Source organism: Temnothorax curvispinosus, unplaced genomic scaffold, assembly GCF_003070985.1.
Source record: "Temnothorax curvispinosus isolate PA1 unplaced genomic scaffold, ASM307098v1 QBEX01012990.1, whole genome shotgun sequence".
Classification (NCBI taxonomy): Eukaryota; Metazoa; Arthropoda; class Insecta; order Hymenoptera; family Formicidae; genus Temnothorax; species Temnothorax curvispinosus.
Window position 1 is genome coordinate 563,711 of NW_020222770.1, and position 25,912 is coordinate 589,622.

The 25,912-nt window shown below is 40.3% G+C and overlaps 7 protein-coding genes across 12 annotated transcripts in view; 3 read left to right on the forward strand and 4 right to left on the reverse strand.

The window, feature by feature from the left end:
- Positions 1 to 25,912, reverse strand: part of LOC112462981 — an 84,981-nt gene that overhangs the window by 7,690 nt on the left and 51,379 nt on the right. Inside the window, exon 1 of one of the 4 annotated variants that reach the window (XM_025029091.1) lies at positions 1,663 to 1,974. The exons of 2 other annotated variants lie outside the window; for them this stretch is intronic. The gene's annotated coding sequence lies outside the window, so the exon portion shown is untranslated. Of the gene's footprint in view, positions 1 to 1,638; positions 1,975 to 25,912 lie in introns of those variants that run through there. One more of the 4 variants, XM_025029092.1, reaches the window with a different exon arrangement.
- LOC112462993 lies at positions 7,775 to 9,998 on the reverse strand. The gene is made up of 5 exons (XM_025029108.1): positions 9,504 to 9,998; positions 8,836 to 9,126; positions 8,460 to 8,734; positions 8,260 to 8,392; positions 7,775 to 8,041 (listed from the first exon to the last, which is right to left on the reverse strand). The coding sequence occupies exons 1-5, from the start codon at positions 9,730 to 9,732 to the stop codon at positions 8,031 to 8,033; spliced, it is 939 nt and encodes a 312-aa protein (XP_024884876.1). The 5' UTR covers positions 9,733 to 9,998; the 3' UTR covers positions 7,775 to 8,030.
- LOC112462983 lies at positions 10,107 to 16,593 on the forward strand. 2 transcript variants are annotated; one of them, XM_025029096.1, is made up of 6 exons: positions 10,107 to 11,942; positions 13,289 to 13,948; positions 14,167 to 14,522; positions 14,643 to 15,447; positions 15,645 to 16,026; positions 16,156 to 16,593. In XM_025029096.1, the coding sequence occupies exons 2-6, from the start codon at positions 13,401 to 13,403 to the stop codon at positions 16,282 to 16,284; spliced, it is 2,220 nt and encodes a 739-aa protein (XP_024884864.1). In that variant the 5' UTR covers positions 10,107 to 11,942; positions 13,289 to 13,400; the 3' UTR covers positions 16,285 to 16,593. The 2 variants fall into 2 exon arrangements, with proteins under 2 accessions (XP_024884864.1, XP_024884863.1); XM_025029095.1 differs by having other exon boundaries at positions 10,108 to 11,942; positions 14,640 to 15,447.
- On the reverse strand, positions 16,965 to 18,539 carry LOC112462995 (coiled-coil domain-containing protein 124). Its single transcript, XM_025029110.1, has 4 exons — positions 18,407 to 18,539; positions 17,802 to 17,966; positions 17,439 to 17,707; positions 16,965 to 17,274 (listed from the first exon to the last, which is right to left on the reverse strand). The coding sequence occupies exons 2-4, from the start codon at positions 17,958 to 17,960 to the stop codon at positions 17,079 to 17,081; spliced, it is 624 nt and encodes a 207-aa protein (XP_024884878.1). The 5' UTR covers positions 17,961 to 17,966; positions 18,407 to 18,539; the 3' UTR covers positions 16,965 to 17,078.
- On the forward strand, positions 17,973 to 20,041 carry LOC112462999 (UPF0235 protein C15orf40 homolog). The gene is made up of 4 exons (XM_025029115.1): positions 17,973 to 18,376; positions 19,462 to 19,555; positions 19,700 to 19,827; positions 19,901 to 20,041. Exons 1-4 carry the CDS (start codon positions 18,269 to 18,271, stop codon positions 19,988 to 19,990), a joined length of 420 nt encoding a protein of 139 aa, XP_024884883.1. The 5' UTR covers positions 17,973 to 18,268; the 3' UTR covers positions 19,991 to 20,041.
- LOC112462992 (arrestin domain-containing protein 2) lies at positions 20,019 to 23,500 on the reverse strand. The gene is made up of 6 exons (XM_025029107.1): positions 22,802 to 23,500; positions 22,491 to 22,615; positions 21,973 to 22,190; positions 21,123 to 21,269; positions 20,800 to 21,021; positions 20,019 to 20,679 (listed from the first exon to the last, which is right to left on the reverse strand). The coding sequence occupies exons 1-6, from the start codon at positions 22,912 to 22,914 to the stop codon at positions 20,488 to 20,490; spliced, it is 1,017 nt and encodes a 338-aa protein (XP_024884875.1). The 5' UTR covers positions 22,915 to 23,500; the 3' UTR covers positions 20,019 to 20,487.
- The window catches only part of LOC112462984 (BUD13 homolog), a 2,848-nt gene continuing 1,735 nt past the window's right edge, over positions 24,800 to 25,912 (forward strand). The window contains exons 1-2 of one of the 2 annotated variants that reach the window (XM_025029097.1): positions 24,800 to 25,095; positions 25,597 to 25,912. The exon at positions 25,597 to 25,912 is cut by the window's right edge and continues 443 nt beyond it. In XM_025029097.1, coding sequence (XP_024884865.1) covers positions 24,980 to 25,095; positions 25,597 to 25,912 — 432 coding nt within the window. In that variant the 5' untranslated portion in view covers positions 24,800 to 24,979. The remainder of the gene's footprint in view (positions 25,096 to 25,596) is intronic. The other variant, XM_025029098.1, reaches the window with a different exon arrangement.

Here is a 25,912-nt window from a genome sequence, read left to right on the forward strand (position 1 = left end):
CGATGCTCGGTGTTACTAGAAAAAAAATATATATTTGCCATAGATTTTGCCGCTATAATGTACGATTCGAACGTTATCACATCGACGCGTTATCATATCTACTGCTTTATTCGGGATACGATGCTCGTATCGATTTGTAGAGTGCTTATCGTTTGTGTGTGCCGTTTGAAGGAGCGAATATGTAATATTGTTACGCACGATGTAACAATATTTGTGCGCAATGCGCAGCGTTAGTAGTACAATTTATTCCGCATATATGCACTTGGCGTATATATTCGATATACCGTGAACATCAAGGTATCGCCGCTTCTTGGTCACGGATCATTGCCACAGTGAAAGGGTTAACGTTATTCAGGTATTCGCTCAAGTATTATGGGAAAAAATATAATGATACGTCGTTAATAATGTCTAGGATGACCTAGAAAACCTTGACCTTCGTCCATAATATGATATTAATGCAAATAATAATAATTAAATAAAATTGCATACTTATTTACCACATGGGGTTTTTAACTGCGAAGAATACTCGCATATATATTTTTTGATTTATGCATCGCGGTCATCGTAGTGACTTGATACCGACTTCTTTTTATGTCAATGTGATTTTTTTTATATTTAACTCTCTAAATGAAGTAAAGCTCATAAATAACCAGTTAGTTACTATCCGTGACAACAAATTAACATTGTTTCAAATAAGTGTATAAGTAACTAGATAAGGATTAACTCGATAATGAAATTAACGAGTAAAGTAAAAAGCGAGCTTTGAGAGTGTAATGCAATTAACGTAAATTTATTCACTTTTACTGTACTTTTACTTGTTAACTTTAATTCATCATTCATCCTACTCTTCGAAAATTGAATTGGACGAATATTCAAATTTAAGATAATCGCGAAAAGTTTCAGTATATTCCTTTTTACAACAGCTGTATGAATTAAGAATTGCGGTGTTCCAAATTTTCAATTTTTTTTCAGCGTTTTGTGCAATTTGTAATTTGGATAGATAGACGATCGAACGATCGAGAGCGTCGCGACAGAAGCTGTTCTGACTTAACTCTTAGCTGAACTAACGTTTGTTTTCGGGTCCACGGTTCCGTAATTTGTATTGCAGAGAGAGAGAGAGAGAGAGAGAGAATTTATTACAGTAGATTTATCAATAACGAAATCTCTAGTCAAATCACAAAAGCCGGCAGTTTCTGGTGTAACTGTGTAGCATCGTATAAATACGTGACTTGTGTATACATATACTGTACTGGAAGATTAATGTGTCGGAGCTCTAATTTATGCGGAACTGGCTGTGTACATGACGTTTGTGTACGTCAATGTCCTCTGAGGAAGCATCTGTTGATATCTAGTAAGCATTAAGCACGGCTGAATGTAAACCAATGAGGAACAAACGAAGCGCTCCAATATTGTACAGCTCAAAAGCGATTAATTTTCCGCACAATTATACAACTGTAAGAATTATTAAATTATTCGGACAAAGTGGGAAAAGCTTCGTTAGTCAATTTAACGTAACATTTATCGAGAAGAGATATTGAAGAGCCTAGAGGTGTGCGTGTGCAACTATCATTAATTATCAATGGCGAGATAGAAGGTGAAGCGGATGCGAGAGAAAAAAACAAAGAGACAAAGGTATACCGTGACAAATGTGCGGAGACTTGCCTTCGATCAAAGGACGTTATTGCTCCTCGACCGCGCGAACGTGGTCCCGCGGATGAAACGGTGCGTCATCGGCTCCCGCGATCCGATCTTCGAAGTCCGATCTTAATTTTACTCGCGCGCCCGCGAACCCGGAAACCGCGCGCCGACGAGCAAAACGGTCGACGACACTGCTACACGGCCGTCCGTATCGCACGCTCGCGCTTTGGAGGCGACGCGAGGCAGCTCCGAGGAACGATGCACCGATATCCGCCACCGGTCTCTCGGCCACTCTCGACGAGAGGGAAAGAAGCCCCGCCGCTCGCTCGGCCCGTACGAACGCTCACCGGCAGGACTCGCTCGAAACTGCCGGTATCACGAGAGCACCGATTGCCTGTGGCGCTACCTGCACGGGGAGCTGCATGATCCCTTTACCTCTCCCCCTCTCTTTATTCGTCTCTCCGTTTCTTTCCCCTTAATAATTTATATTAATGATAATGCTCCGCGATAACGGTGGTAACATCAACGATAAGAGCGCCGCTCTTATCCTTTGTCTAACCGACCTTGAGCCCCGTTAACTTGCAGCCCGTTTCGACAGAGCTGTGATAACAACTTCATGACCGCGCGTTCGATAAAGATAAAAGAAAAGAAAAGGTTGCGGTTCCTTAAAATGCTGACGAAACAACGAGGAACGTTGTGCTACAACGTAGACTAAGTCCGGGCGCGAGAAAAAGCGCTGGTAACGCGCTATTTTCAGTAAAATTATCGCGTATCGCTCGACTACGTGCGAAGAAGTCGGGCAAGTGTGAGAAGAACCTGTGGGGAGAAACAGGTTCTAGATTCATTCACATCTCTCGCGCCGAGGCCTTGAGCCGAGCAAAAAGCGCTCTCTCTATGCGATTCCTACACCATAGACTCATCTTGTAATCCGCCATGGCTACTGGCGAGATGAGAAAAACGAGCGAGCGGCGTTACGGACGGAGGGTGTCCGGCGTTACAGCCGGGAAGAAAATCCGACTTCTCTCGTTACAGAAAAAAAGCCGACGTACACCGGCGAATCGAACACCCAGTACATGTCGCGCGTCCTCCAGAAGCGCTGATCTAAAAACGTAGGCTGTGCTAGTAGACTACGAAACACTGGCGTTTAAGGAACACCTCGACGTGGCCCACGCATTTCTCACTAATCTCACATGTGATCAAACAGACGATAAATTAATGCTAAAAGCGTGGACACACTGTATACCTCGATGTCGCGTGTACAATATATAGACTATATAGAGCGTTGAGTCACGAGATGGCCAAAAAAGTGCTGATCGCTTACAGCATGGTAGACTCTGTTAAATATTGAAGGGTAAAATTTAAACCGATGCCGTGTTTGAGTTAAATAACATTTTGTTATTTTTAATTACCATATGTGTCAAAATTTATTATTTTAACTTGTTTAATTAAATTGACATTGTTTTAATTAAATTAAACCACATATTGAGTAGGAGCAATGGAGACCTAGGAATGGTTAAAACGACTGAAATTGAGTATAATTTGACACTACGAATTCAACAGTGTAAAACCGATTTGGAAGACTATTTTTGGGAAGCTATTGTTTCGGGAAAACTTTCCGAAGGTATACGTATAAAAAAAAATCGAAAGTTGCTCTTTTCATTTGTCACATATCGAAGCCGAGTTACCTCACTGAAAAAGAGTATGCGTACCGGATCCTACGAGCGACCCTGTCGAATGAAATTAAATTAACAATAGTACCGGACTCGGGATTGGCCGGATCGTGGGCTACCTTCCTTGAATAAATTAAAATCGACATCGAAAAGGAAAAAAATCCACGCCGACGTCGGCGCCGACTTATTTAGCAATCGGCGAACGATAAGCAATATGTAGAACCAGGATCTATAAAGCAACCGTTCCCCCCTTCCCCCCAGCTGTAATATCCAGCAGCCATCATTATGTCCCGCTGTTACGCGCGGTTGTTGTTCTCATCGGCTCAATCAGAAAGCTAATTAAATGTACCGTCGCGCCGTGCAATTAAGGAAAATGAGCGACCCTCCGAGACGCAAATAGTTAAAACGGACAACGACAAATGAAGCTGATCGTTTGCAAAATGATCACGACGGATCCGTAATAGCTTCATAACGAAATGCATTTTTCAATGGGAGAAGTGCCTTAATGATCGCCCGCATCTTATCACAAGTTTAAAAGTATGCGTATTTATCCATGTAAAGCTCACGTTTCTGATTTAACACGCCTACTGCTCCGTTCATTTTGGCTCCCTCATATTGCCGATGTTTTCCATTTGAATACGACGTACTTAATTTCGATTTTTTTTAATTATTTTAAATTATATGATCGCGCGCGTGACTCATCGACACATTAGTATAAATATAACTCATAAATATGTATATATAAGAATAACGTTCGTGAGTCATATGTATCTCGTGGACAGTAAAAAAGTTAAAAATATAATCCGAATTTCTAGACACTGAAAATTAGTACTCGTATTTTGAAAATTAGTACTTAGCTCGTATTTTGAACTGTTCGAAAAAGATTGCGTTTGAAAATTTCGATTGCATCGAGCTTCAAATGTGACACGCGGGGTGTACGTGCGTGTAACATCGTTCAAATCGATTACCGGTCATTTCATTAGTGCTCCCCGATTGAACGATTGCTTCAAGGAATAACTGTAACGGACTTTTGCTAACCCTTGACTGTGGGCCGTCCCCAACGAACTTCCACTTCGCTCTCGACGATGCCCACGGTGGTAGTCATTTTACAGGCCAGCGACTCCTCGAATTATTCAACCGATGACGATCTTGATGCGACCACCGACGGACCTTATGTAAATAATCGATTAGCTATCCGGGCTATCGGATGCGCTACATAAATTCAGCCTTGTACAAAGATTACCTAACTGTTTTTACGTAGAGTTCCGCGCGAAAGACCAGAAATGCGCGAAGATGTTAAGTAGATAAGCTTGTAAGATCTCTTATATATTTTTGTCTTTGTCTTATTTCCCTACTTCGCACGCTCCACTAATTTAACATTTTGCCCAGTGTGTTCCGGCAAAATTCTTAACCGCAGGAAGTCGACCCGCGCGGATGACATGTGCTCGAGTTAATTGGAAGCCTCATTCGAGCTCGATGGCACGCGCCGCGCGACTTCGAGGGGCGTCTTCGGGCACCCTGCGAGCCTTACAGGGAAATAAGTTCACAAACCGTGAAAATTTAATGTTCTTTATGGGGGGGGAGATAAAGGGGGGCAGCGTATTGTTGGCGCAATATCATGCGGCGTACCCTTCAATCCTTTTACGCAAAGTACACACAGAGAATAGACGGAGAGTTATTAAAAAAATATATATTGTATAGAGCGAAACTTGACAGCTTGACGGTATATGACTTTTTGATACACCAACCGACGGATGTTAGCGGTCTGCTATACGCGCCGATCTTTCGCTCTAATGATTCCACCTGGGTTCCGATACACATATCCGTGGGTGGTCCGTCGTCATGCGCTTGATAAGCCTCACGCCAGGTGTAGATCGAAAAAAGGAAAGGAAGCGAGGAATATACTTCCTCAGTACTTGGTTACAATATAGACTATAAAATGTCTTCCTTAAATAAGTCATAACGTTCTATAACTCTCATCTTTTCTATGCACACAGTATTAATTTTTTTTTTCAAGAACAAACAAATTAGAGATCTTTCCCAATACAGGCTACGGTCCACTTAACGCTACAAATGCTTCGAAGCATTCTTCTTCTCCTTTCTTTCAATGAAGAAAGAAGAAGAAGAAGAAGAACGCTTCAAAGCATTCGTAGCAAATGGACTGTAGCCATAGAGAGGTCGTTTTTAAAAGAATTTCGAAAACGAAAGAAGAAATTGATTGGCGAACGCTGACGCAGGAGTGGGCTGAAATAACAGGAACAATCCTCTGCGCGCTCGCAGTAAATTTGATTGTTCGGAGGCAAGACGGCCCACGCTGTCCGGCCCGTGAGTTCGCCACGGGGAAACGCGGCATTCTTATCATTCGAGAAACTGGCGTGGCACAACGTAACGTATACGGTGACGGCATCGTGTGTACGTACGGACTAGCTGTCTCCTCTAACAATACAATAACGATGGAAGGCGTCGCTTAAGGGCAAGTCCGCCTAGCGTATAGTTGTTCGGGTTGTGTATGTACCTATCGATGCCGGTAAAATATTGCGTTTACATGTTTTCCTCGCGTGAAATACTCCCTCGTAGAATATTTACTTCCGGGTCTCCTCCGATATGACGTTTTCAATGCCGATCAGTAAACGTAAGCGCCTCGGCTTTACAACAATCGAATATTTTATTACACATTCTATACGAAAGAGTCAACTGTGACGTTTATAATTAATTTTGTATCCGTCTTCTCTTGCAATTTAACTTTCTATGTTACAACGATACTTTTACGCTGACGTTTTTGCAGATGCGAAGAAAGACGGACTACATTTAACGCGCGCTAAAATCGACCGATGGAAAACCGCGTTTTCCTTTCCCCTGGTGCATTAAAATTTTTTATCCTCGTCGTGTTATCCGCGGAACATGGCAAGAACCATGCTAACGACGCACTTAACTCTCTTAGAAAGGGATCCATCCACGCCTCGGAATTGAGAGAAAAATGGTAGTAGGAGAAACAAGTTGCTATTCCCACGCTGCGCCTGTTCGGGATGCTACAAGTACTTTCGCTATCCAACCTTATCGAAGCTGGTGCATTGCGAAAGGCAGGTAATAGGTTCACGTCTGCAAGTATTTTTTGTCTGGGCGGCTCAGACTCGCGTTGGAATCTCCTCTCGAAGTACGTGCGAACGCGATAATGATAAAGTGATCGAGTAATTATCGTAAATACCGATTGCTTTTAAGTTGTTATTTCGGCTCGTAGAAAAAATGTTAAATAATTTTCTGACAGAAACAAAAAACAAATTAAATTACTCGCCACTTACTCATACCGTGTACCTATACTTCCCTCAACAGACTGAGCAGATAATCATTTAACATTTTTTTTTACCTACACGAGTATCAGCCAAAGTAATATTCTATGGAAAACTTCGAATATTTCTCGTTCTCGTATCGTTGATCGTCTCGAAGAAAATCTCTTTCAACATCCCGCTTTGATGGCACGATGAAAAATGCGAATAAAAAATAAACAGTTCCGTTCGTTTTGCGCTCAACCTTCTCGTAAACGTTGTGATGTCACAGTCTTTCGCCACGATGCACCTGAATATTGTGGCTCTACGTTTCCAGCACCTGTTCCCGCTTTGACACCTGACGGAGCCTTCTCGCACTCGCTTGTCCGTAGGGGTTCGAAAGCACATCGCTTGTCCACGCGACGCAGTCGATGCCGGCGACCGCAGCGTGCTAACGGTTGTCGATACGTTACGCATAACGCAAGACAAATTTTGCAATCGCGTCTGTGATTTCAATTCGACTATTCATTTATTTACATGCATTACATACATCACATTCTAACGCTACTTCCAGCCATATGTCGAAATAATAAATCTGCAGACAATTTTTTTTAAACTGTTTCATATTTGTTACAAATTTTCGATTCTCATGGTTCCACATTCGGCTAAGAGAAAGAATATATAACTTAATTTATTTCTAAATAATTTTAATCGTTATTATTTAATCGCGACGGAAAGTCTTTGTATTGCGCCAGGAGATTGACAACCAGATATACATGGCCGCGCTCTTACCAGTATACTCTTTTCTACATCACAACTGATCAACATAATTCACCAACGATATTTCAACGTGGACATGATCGAAACAAGATCTTTATAAAAAGAACAATAATAATAGGTGAGACAGGATCGATATGATGTACGATCAATTAGAGAAAACGAGTTTACGGTCAGGATTGGTCTTGGTAGCCTAATATTATTCGCGTGAATTTTATGTACAATTCTTCGCCCTAACAAACCACGCCCACCGTTATTAACGATCTCAAAACGCAGTCTCAACTAAAGCTAGAACAGTACGATATATCATTAAATTGATAATTAATTTAATCACACTAACACAAATCATTAGAATATTAGAGATATACGATATGGAAAATACGAAATGTATACAGGATAAGATACGGAATGTAGGATATATATATATTTATAAAAGAAAAATAATATTGCCTTTATTTCATAAGTTAATGTTGCAAAACTGATCGTTACATAGGTAATTATTTCGGCGAATAGTACGTGAGGGATTGTTTTATGGTAAATCTATGGCTACTTCACGGCTACAAAATCTCTGATCGAGTTCACCACTGTTAGCGTGAGCTATAGATTGCATAAATATAAACAATACGGGCGATCAATAAAATATTCTCCGTTCCTAAAATTGTGTCTTTGATCCGAGATATTTTTACGCGGAACCTAAAATATAAAATAATATTACGTTTGCGTAACGCGCGTAAATAAAAGTAGAAATGTCAACGCTATTGATTACGGACAACAAAGAATTGATGATAATTGGCATTGATTAATGATAGTTTTATGATATTGGTATATTGATTAATGATAGTTTTATGATATTGATATTGATTAATGATAGTTTTATGGTATTGATTAACGAGTTAATAATAAATGCTCACCACCAACGCATTCCGGGCTCCTACAAGGTGATTTAGTTGCTGTGTTGGTGTAAGTTGCGTAACAATTTACATCACACTTGTAACGCAAGACAGGATGGCCGCATCCCGAGCAGTCAGGCTGCACACTTGGAAACTACGATTATATATATTGTCTTTTAATATATAAAGGATACACTTCTGACTCGATACAATATGTCTACCTGTACTCCTTGGACGCCAGTTTGTTGAATGCAAAGCCACTGATTGTACGCGCACCCACCTGCAGTTCCGATTCCTACTCCGTATGTAATTTGCGGAACTAACGAGATTTGAGGTACTATAGGAATCGATGATACGAGTCCAGTACCGGGGATACCGGGGATACCGGGGATACCGGGGACACCGGGAATACCAGGGATACCAGGGATACCATCAGGGGTGCCAGGGGTACCAGGGTAGCAAGGAGGAGTACCAGGGTAGCAAGGACGACCGGGCGCTGTCGGAAATGAGCCCAATTTTATTAAAATACTCTTTGTTGCATTTTAGGGAAGTTATATAAATTAGATTTTATGTTAATAAATAGAGATTTTAACTCACGACAGCAGCCTCCGGGTCCAGTACGATTGTCAAAAATATTGATTCCAGTACCATTAACGCCTCCAAAAGGATTAATGATATTGTTAATGCCGATATTCGTCGTTATGTTAGTAGTCCTTAACCCGCCGTCAGCTGAACCGCAGTTTCCCGATTCGCATTCCGTCTCGTATTCCGTAATGATCTGATGTCTATGCCTGGTTCTCTTCGTGCAGTAGCCACATTTCTTTTCGCAATCGTGATCCAAGTGATGATCGCACTTTTTTAGACACGTTTCCAGACAGTGAGCGGCATCTGCAGAATTTTATTGCTTATCGCCTGCGGCAGTACGGCACAATTTTCTTTGTGACGCGAACAAAATGTACGGCACTTAGCTAGTATACAGCATGTAGATAGCCAAGTATAATTAAGTGAATAACAATAAAGGCCGTCGCGGTATCGCTTATACTTATCCGCACCGTACTTGAAAGCCGCGCTAATGACTAACCGCGTTGCGCAACTGCGTCTGCTACGTTATAAAAGTTCCAGTAATTTTAATTTAATACGACGGTTTATCTCTCTAAGTGATCGTGCAACAGCTGCAGTTGCATAATATGTTTGAACGGAGGCTTCCGAGCGGCACGCGAATTCCCATGTTTATCTCAATTGTTATAGCGATTTAGTTGATCTACCAGTTTCCGGCAGCCCGTCTCCGTGGCCTGTGTGATGACCGTGCCTCTTCGGCCTCATTAAACACTTGACGTATTTTTTGTAGTCCGGATTCCGGCATTCGTCGTACACCTTTTGCTGGTCCTCGGTGATCGTTGTTTCGGTGACTCCCCCGGCGTTCTTCTCGGCGTGCACCAACAGCGTGCTCAAACCGACGAGAAGGTACACGACGAGCGTATGCGTCACTTCCATAGCGCCGAGATTCTCACAACGGAGTAATCGGGCGGGATGAGCGACGCAACCCTTTATACCTTAAGCCGCGTATACCCGGGGCTGCGGGGTTAATGACCATTATACCGACAGCGTTTGCGCTGTCAAAGTCTTAGTTGGAAATGTTTGCGCCGCACGCCCTCGTAAAGATACGTCGTCGCACGTCGGCTAATATATTAACGCGTAAATTGTTATCTGCCTCTTGGCAACGGAGTGCAACGTCAAATTTGCACTGCTTATCGCGGAACGCCGGCCGCCGCGCCGCACCGCGCCGCGAAGCTGTCGTCCGCGCTATGTCCGCAGCCTCTCCGAGAGCCGCGGTACGCGCGGCGCCGCGGCGTAACGAAGGCAGGGGTTGCAAAGTGCTAAAACACACTTTCGTAACGATAATGATATTGCACTACCTGCAGACACGATGCGTTCACGATGCGATCATAAATAAACATAGTTCAACAAACGTTTGATACGACGATACGAAGAAATTATTAATGCAAATAGAAGTACTTTTCTACTTTGCAGCGATGCATTCCGAGCGAATTACCGTTTAAATGCTTCTCTATTTTTAGTTGTCCGCGCTAAGACGCGTCTTGAGTTCACTACTTGCACCTTTCTTCCTCGTAATATTCCTCGAGCGCTATCTCGTAACTCGTTTGTCCCGCAAACACGTGTATTCAAAACGTGTCATTATCGCATCCCGCGTATGTGTACTACCGCGCGAATTTTTTTTACGCGCGCTCGAAGAAATTACATTTGCTAATTGCGATATGGTACAGCAGAGTCACGTTGCTCGCAGAACGTTCGCTTCATTACGATCGAACGAAATTATAAATAATTTTGTAAATACACCGTCTTAATTAGAGCTTCGAATTTAAGATTTCGAAGGTAGATGATCGATCTCCTGGTAGCAAATGAAGAAACGATGAAATCGCTACTTCGAATAGGTCAGCGACACTCGGTCTTATCATAATCATCTGGGTTATAGAGCAGGAAACATATCCTATCGTTTCCTTTATTTACGTTGCTCATCGATAAAGTTGCTCGCGAATAAATACACTTTTAGAATTTTAATTTATCCTTGCACTCTTGGAAACAAACTGTTATTTGAGCAGCCTGATTGCAGCTGAAAATTGCATTATCAACTTGATTTTTCTCGATGTACTCCGTTTTTTCGCTCCCGGCATCTTAGTACAGTTATTTACTGTACATGTATTCGTGGCAGTCGTCACGAGCCGCTTTAATAGGTCGTGCGATTATAAAATCTTTCACGCTTGCGTTCACGTACGTGATTTATCGTAGTTTATAAGGTCTCTTCCGGTCATGGAAGTCTCCATTCAAGGGAGAATACCGCTACCCATCAGATACGTATACAAAGCTGTTGACGAAAGGCTTAGCAAAGGGTGGCGACAAAGTAGGAATTAGACCGCTCGTTCCCTGGCACTCCTATCTTCAATACTCAAACTTTTCTTTGTCATAAAATTAGTATTAGACAACGTCTCAAGTACAATGTGATTCGCAACTTTGAGGATTACGAATAACTAAGATACAGTATAAGTTATTAGCGAACATATGCACATATCGCAGGCATTCCATTTAACAGTGCTTTCAAGCGAGCTAGAGGCAGATTGGTGAGGTCGATGCGGACTTTCTAAACGCCCTGTATACGAACGACTTCCCTACCGATGGTAGGGGGACCGCAGGCCTCTCTCTCTCGAACGTACTGGCCCCATCCGTGTGTTCGAGGCTTACAATGGCTGCCGTGTAAGCCGACGTGCTGCGTGCCTTAAGTATTAATCGTCCTCAATTTTCCCGACTTAATTTGCCGGCTGAGAGACGTCCACGAAAAAAAAATGCGCGATGCCCCGCCGCGGTGGTACCATTCGACGCGAGTCCGTGCGACTGCGAGCTCCGATAGACGACGCCCGCGTCCTGACGTACCATCATCATCATCATCATCACCATCATCATCGCGTGTGTCGTTGACGCTTCTCGGCGAAAACACAGTGGTCGGCAGGACGCGTGCGATCGTGCCCGGGCGCATCACGTCGTCGCAAGACTGCAGTTGTTAAACTCTCGCGAGAATCTCGACAACCGAAGCGAACGTTTTGTGCTTGATACTCAGTGTCGTGAAGTATCACTCGTTAGACTGGTGTACGCAATGTTGTTATGCACATGCTCTGCTCCGCTTGAAAAAGGTAATTAATACTTCTGCACTTCCGCAGAACACCCTTGATCTTTAGGAAGCAATATTTGTAAGAGTTCTTTCCGCTTTCTTTCGAAACAAGCATGGTATTTTCGAAAACAATCGCGGCTTCCCATATCTTTTAAAATGTCAAAATCTAATAAAATTCAAGTATGCGTTAGTCATCAATAATTTCGAAGAACAATTCTGCGTAAAAATTCATTTAAAACTCCTACGTAGGTAATTCACCCAATCTAATCGGATTAATACGCTCCAGACGATACAGTCGTTATGTCTTATTTCTCGCTGAAGCGTTTAAAAAGCGAGAAATAAATATTTAATAGCATATATTTCTAAGAAAAAAAGTGAAATCATTGAATAATACGCGCATTATACGCTCTGACGCTATATTTTCCTGGTATGGTTAACTAGAAGATTGTTCCGATAGATAGGATACGCTTACGTCGCTGTAAAAGAATGTACAATTAGCTATTCGTTAAACTCCTTCTGTAAGCTGAAATTATTATGCTCGTAATTTGCACTCGCTGTTATTCAAAGTCTACATTGTCGCCAGAATGTGTAACTCAAGTTCGTTTTTAAAAACGAGTTGGAATCCGTGCGTGTATTTATAGAGTTTCACTTTTCGAAAATAATATGCCTTCGAAGTCGTTTCGATTTATTCCACCGTGGAAAGAACGCTTTCGTTTTTTTTTGCGGGGAAATCTTATCGCGGGGAAAATCTTACCGAATACGGGGAACACGCAGGAAAAGCGTTGCAAATCGAGAAAGTGCGCTCTTTGCGCAATAAAAACTCGCCGATCCATAATTATAACATTAACAATCTAAAGTGTATTGAGTGGTATTTGGTAGCGATTTCGTTGACAGTTAATTAACCGTTAAGATCAATGATTGTTAATTCATAAGAAGAGTGGGGCTGAATACGAAACTTTCCACAAAATTGAATGAATCGTTGAACAGAGATATTGTTTACTTACTCAATTCATGCAATTGCACACTGAGAAAAAAATGTTGTAAACTTGACTAAACTCGTTTAGTTGTAGTGATTTGTTTAATGCAAATATTAATATATTTAAATCAAATATACGTGAGTAATATCAAGAAATTCTGAATCTATTTAAATATAATATTTTTTGAATTAACAAATGTTAGCTTGACAGCCCGTGACCACTGCATTTAGTTGAATCAAATAATATTTCTTTAAATCTACGATTTTTTTTTCTCAGTGCAAGAAAAATACATCGAAAAAACAATACAAATCTCGACTTATTTAGAGAAATAAACTTGAAATTTTAGAACTAAATATACGCACTAAATATTGATATTATTTATTTCATATAGGCTGCGACTTAGGAACATAAATACGGTGCTATGGCAGTCGCGTGATCGGCGTTTCGAAAACCGGCTATGCTGCTGTATTTATGATTCGGCCGCGGGTCTCGAAGGAGAAACGATGGCAACGGAAGTAGAGGAGACCCCGGTGGGGTCTCCTTGGTACGGCAAGGTTTTCGAGTGCTGGAGGAATCGTTACCGAGTCAGTCCCGGCAGAATCGAGCTGCCCGACTGCGATTTCTTTATCGTGGCACCGCGACGCACGCTGCGCGTACTCAGGCCGACCCTGAGGAGCGGCTGGTACTACGAGAGTACGGCGGTCGACCGGCCGGAGTCGGTCAACGACAATTTCTTCAATCGATGGGCCAGGAGGCCGCATCCGTCCGGAAACTGCAGGTGCTCCTTCCGCCAGTCCGCCGGCGCGCTGAGCACCACCGAAGAGCGAATAATATCCGCGGAATTGAATCGCATCCGAACGAGCCTCTGCGAGGCCGAGAAAAACGCGCGCGGCATCGAGGAACTGGAGCAACGACTCTCGCTGAATCTGCAAAAGTTACGGGGCAACTCGGAACTTGACGATCGCGCGAACGAGACGACGACGGTGTCTTCGACGGATCGTCAGCCGTTTGAACACAGCGCGAAGCAACAAATTGTCAAGGATTTGGAAAGGTAAGTTCGTCAATTTAATAAGGATAGTAGATAAAAATAAAACGCCAAAAAAATCTACTGAATTATCACTAAAGAAATATTTCTAATAATAAATGTCGCATAAATATATTTTAAACGCAATATTTTGAATTTTCCGTTTTTTTTTTTGTCTTTTTCTATTTTATTTGATAAATTAAGAAGGTGGACGCATTATAAAGGTAAAAAATAAATGTTATTAGGTATATCAATACACTTCTGGAAGAGGTGCTGGACGATACCGTTAAACATATAACTGATGCAGAAAAGAATACTGTTCAACATTCTTGGCAGCGAACGAAAAATAATTTTATAAGATCGCAACCTGATAAATCCAAAGAGAAAATATCGACGAAGAAGGACAGAGATGACACCTTTCGAATCGATATTAATCCCCGTCTCCTAGCGGATAAGACGCAAGAACAATGGACTACAGAAAATGACTGTAAAAGGCAATTCGCTAAAGTTTCAATGGGCGAGGGTTACGTGAATCCTGCTTTCGTCGGTTCGACGGATGAACTATCTTCTCTAGAGTTCGATTGTTCTGCGAGAAAACACAGTAAGTGATATATTTAGGGAAAATGAGATTATTTATATCTCTCATTTCATTAATATCGAAATCCTTCTTACACGCACTAAACATTTTCATTACTATTGTACTTTTTTTGTGGAATAGCAGGTTTGTACCTTGGAATACCGACGGAAAACATTTCTCCAGAAAAATTGGATTGCGTGGATTCCGGAATAAATAGCGTAGAGACTATCGAGTTTCAGCTACCTGATCAAGAACCCAGCTTCGAGCAGTCTCTTTTACGAATCATCGATGAGAAGTTGGGAAGAGGTCCTTCGACGAATAACGCGGAGGAGGATAGTTTCGAGAAAAATTCGCAAAAAGCGGTTCCATTAGAAGGAGAACGTGGGACTGACTCCCAGGATATTGTACTAACTTCGTCTAAACTTGGGACATCGTCGACTGATCCCGAGTGGAAAATGGAGCGACTGGAAGACACCGTCGACACGGAGACTGATTTCAAGAAACTACGCCTGGAATTCCAAAGCAATGGCAGAGATTCGTCACCGTACGAGGAAACTCTATCAAAGATCGGTGTAAAATTAATGGAAAGTCCTCCCATCGAGCTCAAAGATTGCAAGAAATGGATAGAGTGCGATGAAATCTCTTCGCAGAAAAATACCGAACAAAGTCCTCGCGATTCGGTAACGCTTCGAAGGAATAGGAAACCAACGATAGTTTTCCTACACGGTTTTGGTTCCTCGGCAGAAGTCTTCGAGCATCAACTGCAGTATTTCTCTTCCCTCGGTTATCCCTGTATCGCTCCCGATATGCTCGGGCACGGAATGAGCTCAGCGCCCGGACGTTCTAGAGATTATCATTTCGGCAAGTTACTCAAGGATTTGGACGCGGTCCTACATCATTACGCTTTCAAACCCGGAGAGAAGTGCGTCTTAGTCGCACATAATTACGGGTAAGATGCGGTTTGTTTAAAATCGTGCTATGTAAAATGTTTCTTTTTTTTTTACTTTTAAAAATTTTAAATAATTTATCTCGAATGATTAGTTTTGTAAAAAGTAAACAAAGTTAAATTTTTTTATATCATGGCATTATATGTATATATATTAATGAAATTGACATCCGAATATCCTAATATGTTATAAATTTCAGATGCAGCTTTGCTACAGCGTTAGCTTGTAAATATGATAGCAATATCCATCAGCTCGTGCTAATATCGGGCGGCGGTCCAACTCCTCTTGCTCCGCCGAGCGCGGAATGCGCGGGTCATTGTTGTCTCAGGGCGATTCTCGCGCCTCTACTAATGTGCGGTTTTCATCGAGACATTCTCTATTCTGCGCGAGGCCGACAACATCCTTATTGCGGTCAAGAATCGATAGAGCAATGGCCTTCGCACATGAAATACGTATTGAAAGGCATGAACTGGCCGCAGGGTGACTATGCCTTCCACCGGAAGATATGCACACCTACGCTTCTGGTGCACGGACTAAGAGACAACAAAGTATCGCTAGTACAAGAGTGTCAAATGGAAAGGGTAAGTTTATATCATGACCGATCATCCAATTAAAGATTATACATGCCATCTAAAACTATATATCTATCTATAACTAGATAACTTTTTTCCAAAAAACAAGATCTAATGATTTTAATTCGAACTTTTTAGACAATGGTGAAGGCTTTCCTCGAAGCTATTCCAATGGCTGGTCATAGTCCAATGACTGAATGTCCCCAACAACTGAATCACATGATACATTGTTTTATAGATTTGTGGAAGAACAAAAAATGGCAGTAGTAACATCCTGATTCTAGAAATAATGTCTAGAATGCTGTATTATATCGAAATTGATTCAAGCGATTAACAAACTGCTTAGCAATTAGTTTAATCATCAGTCGGATATAATATTTAACGTTTAATTATCAGTCAGATATAATATTTAACTAAAAAATAAGATACTTTATAATTCAAGAAGACTCAATTCGGTCGAACGATACGATAAATCAATGAAGTTCGTGTGGCCTCGTAAAAATGTGCCAAGTTTTATACAGAGATATACAGAAAAAATGTACAGATAAAATAAATACAAAATGTCTCATTTGTCTAGATCACTTGAAATAACTTTTAATATAAATTGTCTTTTACTCAATATGTACTGTCAAGTAAGAATATCTTTATTTAATTATGTTTTAAACTTAAATCTTTAGTATGCCTGAGAGAACTTTTTCAATATAAATATTCCAAGTGAACTGAAGACATAAAATATACGAAGCATTTATGTCTTTTCATTTAAAATAATTTTAATTCAAAATTTATTTCGCTCTCTCGTATCAGATAAAAAAGTTATTCAAAGTGATCCAGCAAATACTGAACAGAGGCTATGGAACAGCATATAGATTTTACCAAAGATGATTTATATATCGTTATTTTTCATATACAGTACTTTTTAATATAAGTTATATGTTTTACAAATAAAATTGTATACAGATGATTATATCGCAGTGTTGCAATGTCATTTATTTATTTTAACAAAATTAAATAATCAGTCAATAATGTGCAAGTATGTGTCGCGTTTGATATCATGGTGATCGTCAGCGATTCAGTAACGTTTGATTAAGCGGATTTTCAGCCGACTTCATCCATTCCTTTCTAAGTATTTGCTTCAACTGACTCAATCTCAAAGTAGGATTTTGTTCTTTAATCATCGGCATCATTCGTTCCTCGAAGCTCGCGTATGCGGCTTTCATCCGTTTCTCCGGGTGTCGATCAAGTTCGGGATCCTTTGAGCTAAAAAAGAAATGATAATAAATCGAGATAACGAAAGGAATGAAATATAACTGTTGTATTCCTAGGAATATAAAATATCGACATTTTTCAAAACTTAATTGTACAGCCTGTAATCGCACATAGATTTTACACAAATTGCTCTCAAATGTCTTGAACGTAATTACCTCAAAACAGATATAGCCTCGTCTATACTGTGAGCCGTTTCACCTTCCAAAATCAATCTGTTCAAATTCTCCTCGATCGGCTTCTCATCCTCTTTCTTCTTCATAGCCACTTGATTTCGTTTCTCAGTGACAGCAACGATTTCGGCTCTAGTAAGTTTCGAGGCTGGCTGCTTACCACCGACTTTTATAGTTGACATTTCCTTTTCGAGCAAAGCTTTCGCCTCCGCCTTCTTTTCCAATTGCTGTTGACGTTTCTTCTCGACTTCTTCCTGCATTATAATAAAATGTGCATTACGGCTCTCGTTCCGAATACCGCGGCTGTCTTTTTGATGTTCAATGTTAATATTAATTATAGATGCATACTTGCTTCTGTTTCTTCTTCAATACTTGTTTATTGTTATCCTCCCATTCTCTGTCTTCCGCTTCCTTTGCCTTTTTTATAGTCTCGGCTTCTTTGGCCGCAGCTTTTCTAGCTCGGGCGGCAACCGCCTTGCTGTTCTCACCCACAAATTTCTTCGGCATATTGACCTGTGATATGTAAATCTTGATTGTTATTCGCGAGTTTGAGTTTGATTTGTATTATTGATTTTTCTTGCATTCGAAAATAGTGGGCACGTGTTTCACGATACTATATATTGTTACTATACTGTTTACTATATTTCAGTTGGCAGTAGACATGCGCGCAATCACTGTGTAAACTATTAAGATCCAGGTTAAGAGACATCAAAATAATCGACATTCCAAGGCCGTAATAGTACGAAACGAATCGCGCACGTGTGTGTATTTTTAATCTCGCGAGAACGGACGATAAGCGGTTTCGCGGGGAGCACATGTTTACGCGGTTTAAAAGCGGCTGCGGGTATTTAATCGTCACGCGTGAGATGTCGAAACAGCGGTCCACGAAGAGCGCGAAGGCACCGAAGACGGCGAGCACCGATGTGAGTGATCGTCTTGACGACCGCACTTACCGATTCCTCGCTCGCCGCGATGCTCGATCACCTATCGCGAAAGAAACGTGACATTTTCTGTTATGTACACTTTACTATCTCCGGCCGCTCCGTTTCGGTAGAAGCAGAGAAGTGACTAGCCACGTCTGCCAACTATACGACTGGTTATCTCGTCGTCACCGCGATTGCGAAGTTGCGCAGACTTCTCGCACAGTTCATCTTTTCTCTCTTTCTTTCCAATGTGAGAAGAAAAAGAGCAAAAATGAACAGGTCTATTATTGCACGTGGATGGAATTGTGGAATCTGCTGTCATTTAGCACGTGGCAATAAGCGCGGCAGAATGCGGCACATTGAAAGATCTCACCTCTCATTTAATTCGGAAACGGGCGCCTGGAGTAATTTTGACATCCAAGTATAAAAAAAATAAAGCTCACACGTCACAGGAATTTTAATGTGCTTCTTCCATTTTTAAATATTTTTTTTTGTTTCCTCACTTTTTTCAGAAAATATTGAGTAAATCTATATACATATTGTCCTCGAATATTAATAAATTATAGTATATATAATTATAATATTAATAAATATCAATGACTTTTAATTGGAGTGTAAATATTACTCCAGGTGATTATATGCGAAAAAAGTCAGGCGCCTGTTCCTGGGTTGATCTTTAATATTGTCGTATCCTGATGTACGCAGGATAATGCGGGAATCATTACAGATTATGCATATTACTCCAAAAATAAATTATCTTTCGACCTAATATTTCAATGGTGGATACCGAGGGCCATAAAAATTTTTATATTGAATTGCCGAGGCAACTTTACAGCGAGAAGCGTGTACATATATTTAATTCATCTTGCTAAATGTGCTAATAAAGACGTATGGTTCTTGCACACAAGAAAACAACAAGAATCTACTATGCTAAGAAACAACGCGTAATTTATGCGGTGATCACTCAACCTCTCGCTTTTCCGGGAATAATAATAGATACTCAACGGGACGTTGATTGCTTGCTCGCGCTTTTACACACGCCAAGTGTGTCGAGAAATTGCCTCTATTAATGCATTGTTTTGCAGGTTCCATCTACGGGACCTGTGGTCTTAAATAAAGACGGAAATGTGTCGATTAAAATTCAGGCTAAACCCGGAGCGAAATGTAACAATGTAACCGGTAATAAGAAATGTCGTTGAATAAAATTTTTTTATTATATAAAAAAGCGCTTCTAGCGTTATCGTGTATTCTTTGTCTAAAAGAAGAAAAAGAATTTTATTGACGGAATCGCATAATTATTGTTAAAGAAATGAATATCCATAGATATTTCCGACGAAGCAGTAGGCATTGCAATCTCCGCTCCGCCAACGGAAGGCGAAGCTAATGCTGAACTCGTAAAATATCTAGCTTCGATTTTTGGAGTGAGAAAATCCGATGTATCCTTAGACCGGGTTAGTGTCCCAGTTAACTTACTCCAGTTCACTAGCTCGTATATATTTTAAACTTTTCTTTTTTTTTTTTCAGGGATCTCGAAGTCGGCAAAAGATAGTTGTGGTGTCGGGAATTACAACAAATCAAGTTTTGGCGAAATTGAAAGGAGAGATGGATAATTGAATGTTTTTTAAAATAAATTTTTCTGTCATTAAACGATTTTTCCTTTATACATATATATTCTTTCCTTATAAATGTATTTTAGTTCGTCCTATCTTTATACTTGTTTTCCGCATATTTTGTGTAAAAGATGTTATTCAATTATTTTATATTATACAATATTATACAATTTATACATCTGTTTCTTCATGAACGCAATTAGCGATTAGCGTATTGTCAGTATTTGTAAGATTTAATGCACATTAAATTTTTTTTTAGCAGCTACATATAATTGCACCAGATACGGTATTTTCAAAGATCGCCATCGATTCTTCGAAATTTTATACGAGCGTTGCTGTGACTAGCAATACAAGAATCGGTGAGGATTTTTGGCGGAATAATCGTAAGCTCACGGGCGCAGCTGCAGTCATAAAATTTTCTATGATCATAGAAAATTAGTACCTTTTTACAAAGGCACTAATTTTGTAATAATCCAATAATAGATACGTAATGTTAAGCTTTCACTCTTGTATTTCGAACGCCTTGTCGTCGAGCCAAGGTCGGAAGATGGGTAGCGTCGATGGGTAATGGGCGCCCCGTTTGGATGGCGCCGTACCAGCTGGTGCACCCTCCGGCCTCAGGGGGTACGTGGCCAGCACGATCGGTATTTGTAACTTGATTTCCTTGTCCAAACTCTTCGGGCTTATGACGAACTGCGAGGAAATGTTAATCGTGCGAGATAAGTTTCAAGAGTTCCAACGCGTTTGCGACGATTCTGACGCAACTGCGTCACGCTTGAAAATGAAATGTATACATCTTTGTTTGGCACTCACATAAACGTGGTAAAGAACGTTGATCAAGTGGCACCCTCTCAGATTCGTCGGCGGCAAGGGAGGAACGTACATTTGTTCGTTTAGCCACTCCTCGCCCTCACCCGGCCGAATCTTCCCCCTAGAAACGCTAGCCAGCTCGCGAGTCTCGCTGGCGAGTACTTTACCCCGACACAGGTACTGTATCGTTTCGGTGAGTGACGCCTTGGTCGACTTCATCGTCACCTGTTAATTCGAATTCTCAAATTGTTCTTCGTACTTTTGACGCCGCGACTGTACTTATCAAAAGCGTCGAAATTACATCTATTGTTATAGTTACAATGTACCTTGCTGCGATTGCTGACAGTCGCAGAAATACCAATTGTTTCCCCAGGTACGTATCCACCCCGATCCAGACTCACTCTGCAGAATACAGGACCACCCGACACGCAAGAGACACCCACGCGCTGTTCGATCTCCTGCCTCGCAGGTTGCTGTTCAATCACGAAGACGTTTTATTTGTACTCAAACAATCGCTTTCAAATGGCTCGAGTTAAATTTTCAAAATCAAAGTTGAACGATATTTCAGAAAACAGGGTGTGTCAAAAATTACCGATCGTCAATATTCACCGAGCGATATTTATCTATCTGCGATTGAATAATGCTCGTCACAATTGAATGCTGTCCGCCAACGCGAAAATTTTCTCATGCGTTTTTCTAGAGATGCAAATGCATCGCTGCCAGAGTATATGGGCGGTGATTCCATCACGATCTAGCGAGTATCGTTATGTTGCAACTGGCGCAGAACACAATACAAATATCGCGCAATTGGAATGCTTCGCGTTTTTTTTTTATCGAGTCTTAAATTCATCTGTATCAAATGTCGAATATATAATCTCCTTAAATTCTTTACTTTGCGTCAAGATATTTGCAACGCTTTCCATACAGGTCGATGACCAGTATTCGGGTCTCGGTTATGGTAATGAACGCTGGGGTATTCATTTAATTGCACGCGCGAAACACTTTCTTTGGTCTGAATCGGTTATGTGAAGATGTTTATCTAGGAAACTGCTTATTCGTAATAGTTATTTTTTAGTGAAATTGCTGACCGTCGGTGTCGACAAATTTAAAACACCCGCTGATAAATTATATCTACAGACATATTAATCTGTCGGTTATCATAATGCAAACGCTCACCGCTAATATCGGCGGTTCCAGATTTAAGTCGATCGGATTCATGACGATGAAGACCTGTTGATTTTTGTGAGTAAGTCCACCCGGCTCGCGAAGAGCCGCTTTACAATAATATTGCACCCATCCGTGTTTTCCGAGAAAAGTAGATGGTAGACCTAATGGTAACCCCAATTTGAAGGGAAAGCTATGTATTCCGGGAGAGAGCAATGATGGTCCTTCGCCTATTAAAAATTGCGTTTTACAATAAAAAAAAGCATACAAATATTAATTGTATTTTTTTAAATTTTAATTTAAATTTTAATTAAGTTAAAAAAATGTCAAGATGTCATATTTTTAATTATGTCATTGCGAATTATTATAGAGAAAATTTTTGTCAAGCTATTATCGTACAGTATAATATACATAATAATACATAATTTATTTAAGCGCGCCACTTAAAGACAGAAACGTAGTTTAAAACGTTAAAAAAATATAATCATCAAATTGCGTAAACGCAATGTAATCCGAAGTAATAAATTCACCTGGTTCACCCAACAGCCGCATGCGAAAATCGATGTAATTCTCTTTGTCGTAAACTCTCTCGGCACGTTGACTGCGTACCCGGACTACACCTTCTCCCACAACATGGAAATGAAGTCCCGAGACGCTACGGTAACGTACCCCACATCATTAAACTTGTGTTACTTATTAGATTTAGCGCGTATCTACGTAAATCTAGCTATCACGGTAAAAAAAATTTTTTTCTCCAACGTATACACTTCTTTACGCACAAAATAATTATTTCGACCATGAACTCGATACCTTCTTTGACTTTTTATAAGGCACTACTTACTAAGCTTCATCGTCCAGCTCTATGAGAACACGGCCGGACAAGAAGTGGCCAGGAAAGTACAGTAGATTCGTGTTATCGAAAAGTATCAAGAACTTGCTGAGTTTTCTCGTCATCTCGCCGACGAAATTGGGAAATGCTGCCTCGTTATGTGTTCGCGGACGAAGAAGGACGGTTCGTGCGGGCACACGTTTACGTCACCGCGGCTTCACGCTCACTGAATACACGTCGAGGAACGCGCAGGAGCAGCCTTCTTCTTCCATGCGTTACCTCGTGATGCGAGGTGAGAATCACTGGCTTGCATCGCATCAGCAACACGTTCGTAACATGGCACGCGGCTCTCTTTCCCTTTCCGTCCTTCGCAATCTCTCTCTCTCTCTCTTTCCTTCCGCGCGTGCTGGCGGATTGGCAACCAGCTACGATATCACGATACACCTCATCGTCGCGCTTTTCTCAACGCGCGGCACATTCCGGCACGCGCTTTGTTTTCTGCCTTGTTTTTACGATCGATAGGCGATCGAGGGAAGACCGATCGAGTAGCGATACTCCAGACTCTATCGTCGCCCACCGCGAAACTTTCTGTCACCGTTTTCGCAGAGTGGTCACCACCGCACCTTCTTGCCCATTCTTGGAGACGCGCTCACTTTCGCTCCCTACCTTCCTACCTGGTTGCTTCTCTACCACCTCCCATCCAGTCCGGTCTGGACTGGTCTCACTTGCCTGATACTCGGCCAATGGCAGTATTTTAATCAACTGCTGCTTTTAGCATTGAATGTTTAAATCATGGTATACATTGCATTAGTCTCACTGTTGCGTTAAAAAGTTGCAATTATCAATAAAAACGATGAAAGCGCTAGTTTTTTTTCTCTATGCGGTATTTCTTATAGTTTTTAAAAAAGGCGCATTTATTTTAATAACGGAGAGATAATTTATTAGGGATCTATAACTTTGGAATAACCCCCGATGCCTGGAGTTTTCCCCTGAACTAACCAAATCAGATATTTTTATTCTAAATCAATTGACGACGTGATCAATTGATTTAAAATAATGTACCCGCTCATGTACTGTGCATGCAGTGCCTGCATACTGTAGGACGTGGACAGCCACGTAATGTTCTCTCTCTTTTTCTTGCGTTATAATGCGGAAGGTATTGTTTATTGTATAGTCTATAAGCTCCACGTAAATTATAATACGATTATTTATGTATTTTTTTAATTAAAAAATCAAACATTGCGCCTAGCCATAAATATAGCATTACATACGAACTTGTAAGAAAAAACGTTTTCCAACTATTAAAATATTTTTACATCGTTCAATATTTTGTATGTTACATTGTTTTAATTTCTTTGAATTAAGTATCTAAAAGTAACTTTCGAAATTCTTACAACTAATAAATATAACTCCGAAATTATACTGCCGATCTCTTAATTCCTTAAAAAATTATGAAGTAGAAATATTTTAGATGCTTTCTCGGAATCGCAATTCTTGGAATTTTAGATAGTGCATCCTCTTCGTCGATTATTTCTCTTGATACTTTGTCCATTTACAAGACTTTTAATTTTTATGATTTAAAATCCCGAATTCTGCGATTCTTAGATTTTAAACAGCGCATAATATCTTTCCACAGCAATTTTTGTTCTCCTGATACTTTGTATATGTTAAAGATTGTTAATTTTAGCGATAATTTGTAAAAATTGAAACCACAACTTGCAATATTTAATTTATCTCGTTGGTTTAATTGTCATTAATTAATTTATTTATTTCAGGTTTTATTATATTTCATTAAATATATATTTAAAATTTTACATGATTCACGCATTTTTATTTCTTATAATCGAATCCACTTTAAAGTGAGCGCCTACAAACGGGGCGCCTCCTGATTGGTTTAACCGCCAAACCTGCCGCCATTATGCGCAATGCTTCACCTGTCTATTTACAGTTCTTTACACCATGGGAACAACGAAGTTATCCACGTTGGGCAACGTAGTGCTGCGTGCTGCGTATGGCTAGTGGCTAGTATGGCCGCGTGTTATCGATTTGGTGTCAACAGTACAGCATAATACTTTATTGTTGTTGTTTATTATTGATAGCTAAAAAAAATAGTTTGAATTATATCACGGTGACTGAAAATTTAACGATTCATTACATCGCGCGTTTTAACTGTCTATAGTTTAGAAATTTATGATGGAGAATAAAGCAATCAGTCAGAAGGAATATTTGAAAAAGTATACCTTGGGCGATGGTGACGAAAAAAAGAAGAAAAAGAAGAAGAAGAAGCATAAGACGGGAGCGAAAACGTAAGACCCAATTTATAAGTATTTTAATTCGCTTCAGCAATGAATACTTTGCATCGAAGTTAGGTTATGTTGTCAGCTGTGCATGATGCTTTGGAATGCAATATAGGTAAACGGAGGCTGTGTAAACGTAAAGTTAACACGTTTATGTCACTCGTATCATCGCGAATTATTTTTTTACACTTTTTTTTACATGATTTTACATGAAATTATTAAATATTATTTTTTTAATAAGCCTATTCATGATTTTTACGATACCTTAAAAATACCTTAAAAATAATGTTGAAAACTTCTGATTATTCGGGACTTACATTTCTATCATATTTTTTCGTTCAGATTAACTTACGTATACATAGCGACTAATATTTGCACAATTATTTCAACATCTAATTTGGAAACTAAGATTTCTTAAATTTTACTACAGCTTTCTTCGTCTTTATAAAATATTTTTTGGAAAGGGAGATTTCTGACTTGATCATGAAACGGGTGGACGTATTTTTGCAGAGTGAAAATTATAGATGACGATATAGACTTGAGGAATATGAGACCCATTGAAGACGGTGAATTCGATATCCTTTTAGAGGGAGAAGACGCTCCTCAAATTGCTGGTATAGTTGACGAACGTGGACCGGTCGATTTTACCGATAAGAGAAGGTGGAAAATTATAACCGAGAACGACGAAGGCGATTTAACTATTATTAATCGTCCTGTTGATAAAGAAACAAGAAATCTTAACGAGACAAATACCAACCGGATCAATGATAATCTCGATTTGAGTCCACCTAGACCTACGCATTCGAAGGATAAACACATCGACTCA

Coding starts and splice junctions, on each gene's coding strand:
- LOC112462993 (XM_025029108.1), bottom strand. CDS start 9,732: ATGGAAGTGACGCATACGCTCGTCGTGTACCTTCTCGTCGGTTTGAGC. Junction 9,127..9,503: donor AGACGGGCTGCCGGAAACTG/GTAGATCAACTA, acceptor AAAATTCTGCAG/ATGCCGCTCACTGTCTGGAA. Junction 8,393..8,459: donor CTGGCGTCCAAGGAGTACAG/GTAGACATATTG, acceptor ATATAATCGTAG/TTTCCAAGTGTGCAGCCTGA.
- LOC112462983 (XM_025029095.1), top strand. CDS start 13,401: ATGGCAACGGAAGTAGAGGAGACCCCGGTGGGGTCTCCTTGGTACGGC. Junction 13,949..14,166: donor ATTGTCAAGGATTTGGAAAG/GTAAGTTCGTCA, acceptor AAATGTTATTAG/GTATATCAATACACTTCTGG. Junction 14,523..14,639: donor TTGTTCTGCGAGAAAACACA/GTAAGTGATATA, acceptor TTTGTGGAATAG/CAGGTTTGTACCTTGGAATA.
- LOC112462995 (XM_025029110.1), bottom strand. CDS start 17,960: ATGCCGAAGAAATTTGTGGGTGAGAACAGCAAGGCGGTTGCCGCCCGA. Junction 17,708..17,801: donor TGAAGAAGAAACAGAAGCAA/GTATGCATCTAT, acceptor ATTATAATGCAG/GAAGAAGTCGAGAAGAAACG. Junction 17,275..17,438: donor GAGGCTATATCTGTTTTGAG/GTAATTACGTTC, acceptor TTTCTTTTTTAG/CTCAAAGGATCCCGAACTTG.
- LOC112462999 (XM_025029115.1), top strand. CDS start 18,269: ATGTTTACGCGGTTTAAAAGCGGCTGCGGGTATTTAATCGTCACGCGT. Junction 18,377..19,461: donor CGAAGACGGCGAGCACCGAT/GTGAGTGATCGT, acceptor ATTGTTTTGCAG/GTTCCATCTACGGGACCTGT. Junction 19,828..19,900: donor CCGATGTATCCTTAGACCGG/GTTAGTGTCCCA, acceptor TTTTTTTTTCAG/GGATCTCGAAGTCGGCAAAA.
- LOC112462992 (XM_025029107.1), bottom strand. CDS start 22,914: ATGACGAGAAAACTCAGCAAGTTCTTGATACTTTTCGATAACACGAAT. Junction 21,270..21,972: donor TGGAACCGCCGATATTAGCG/GTGAGCGTTTGC, acceptor GTGATTGAACAG/CAACCTGCGAGGCAGGAGAT. Junction 21,022..21,122: donor CTGTCAGCAATCGCAGCAAG/GTACATTGTAAC, acceptor TCGAATTAACAG/GTGACGATGAAGTCGACCAA.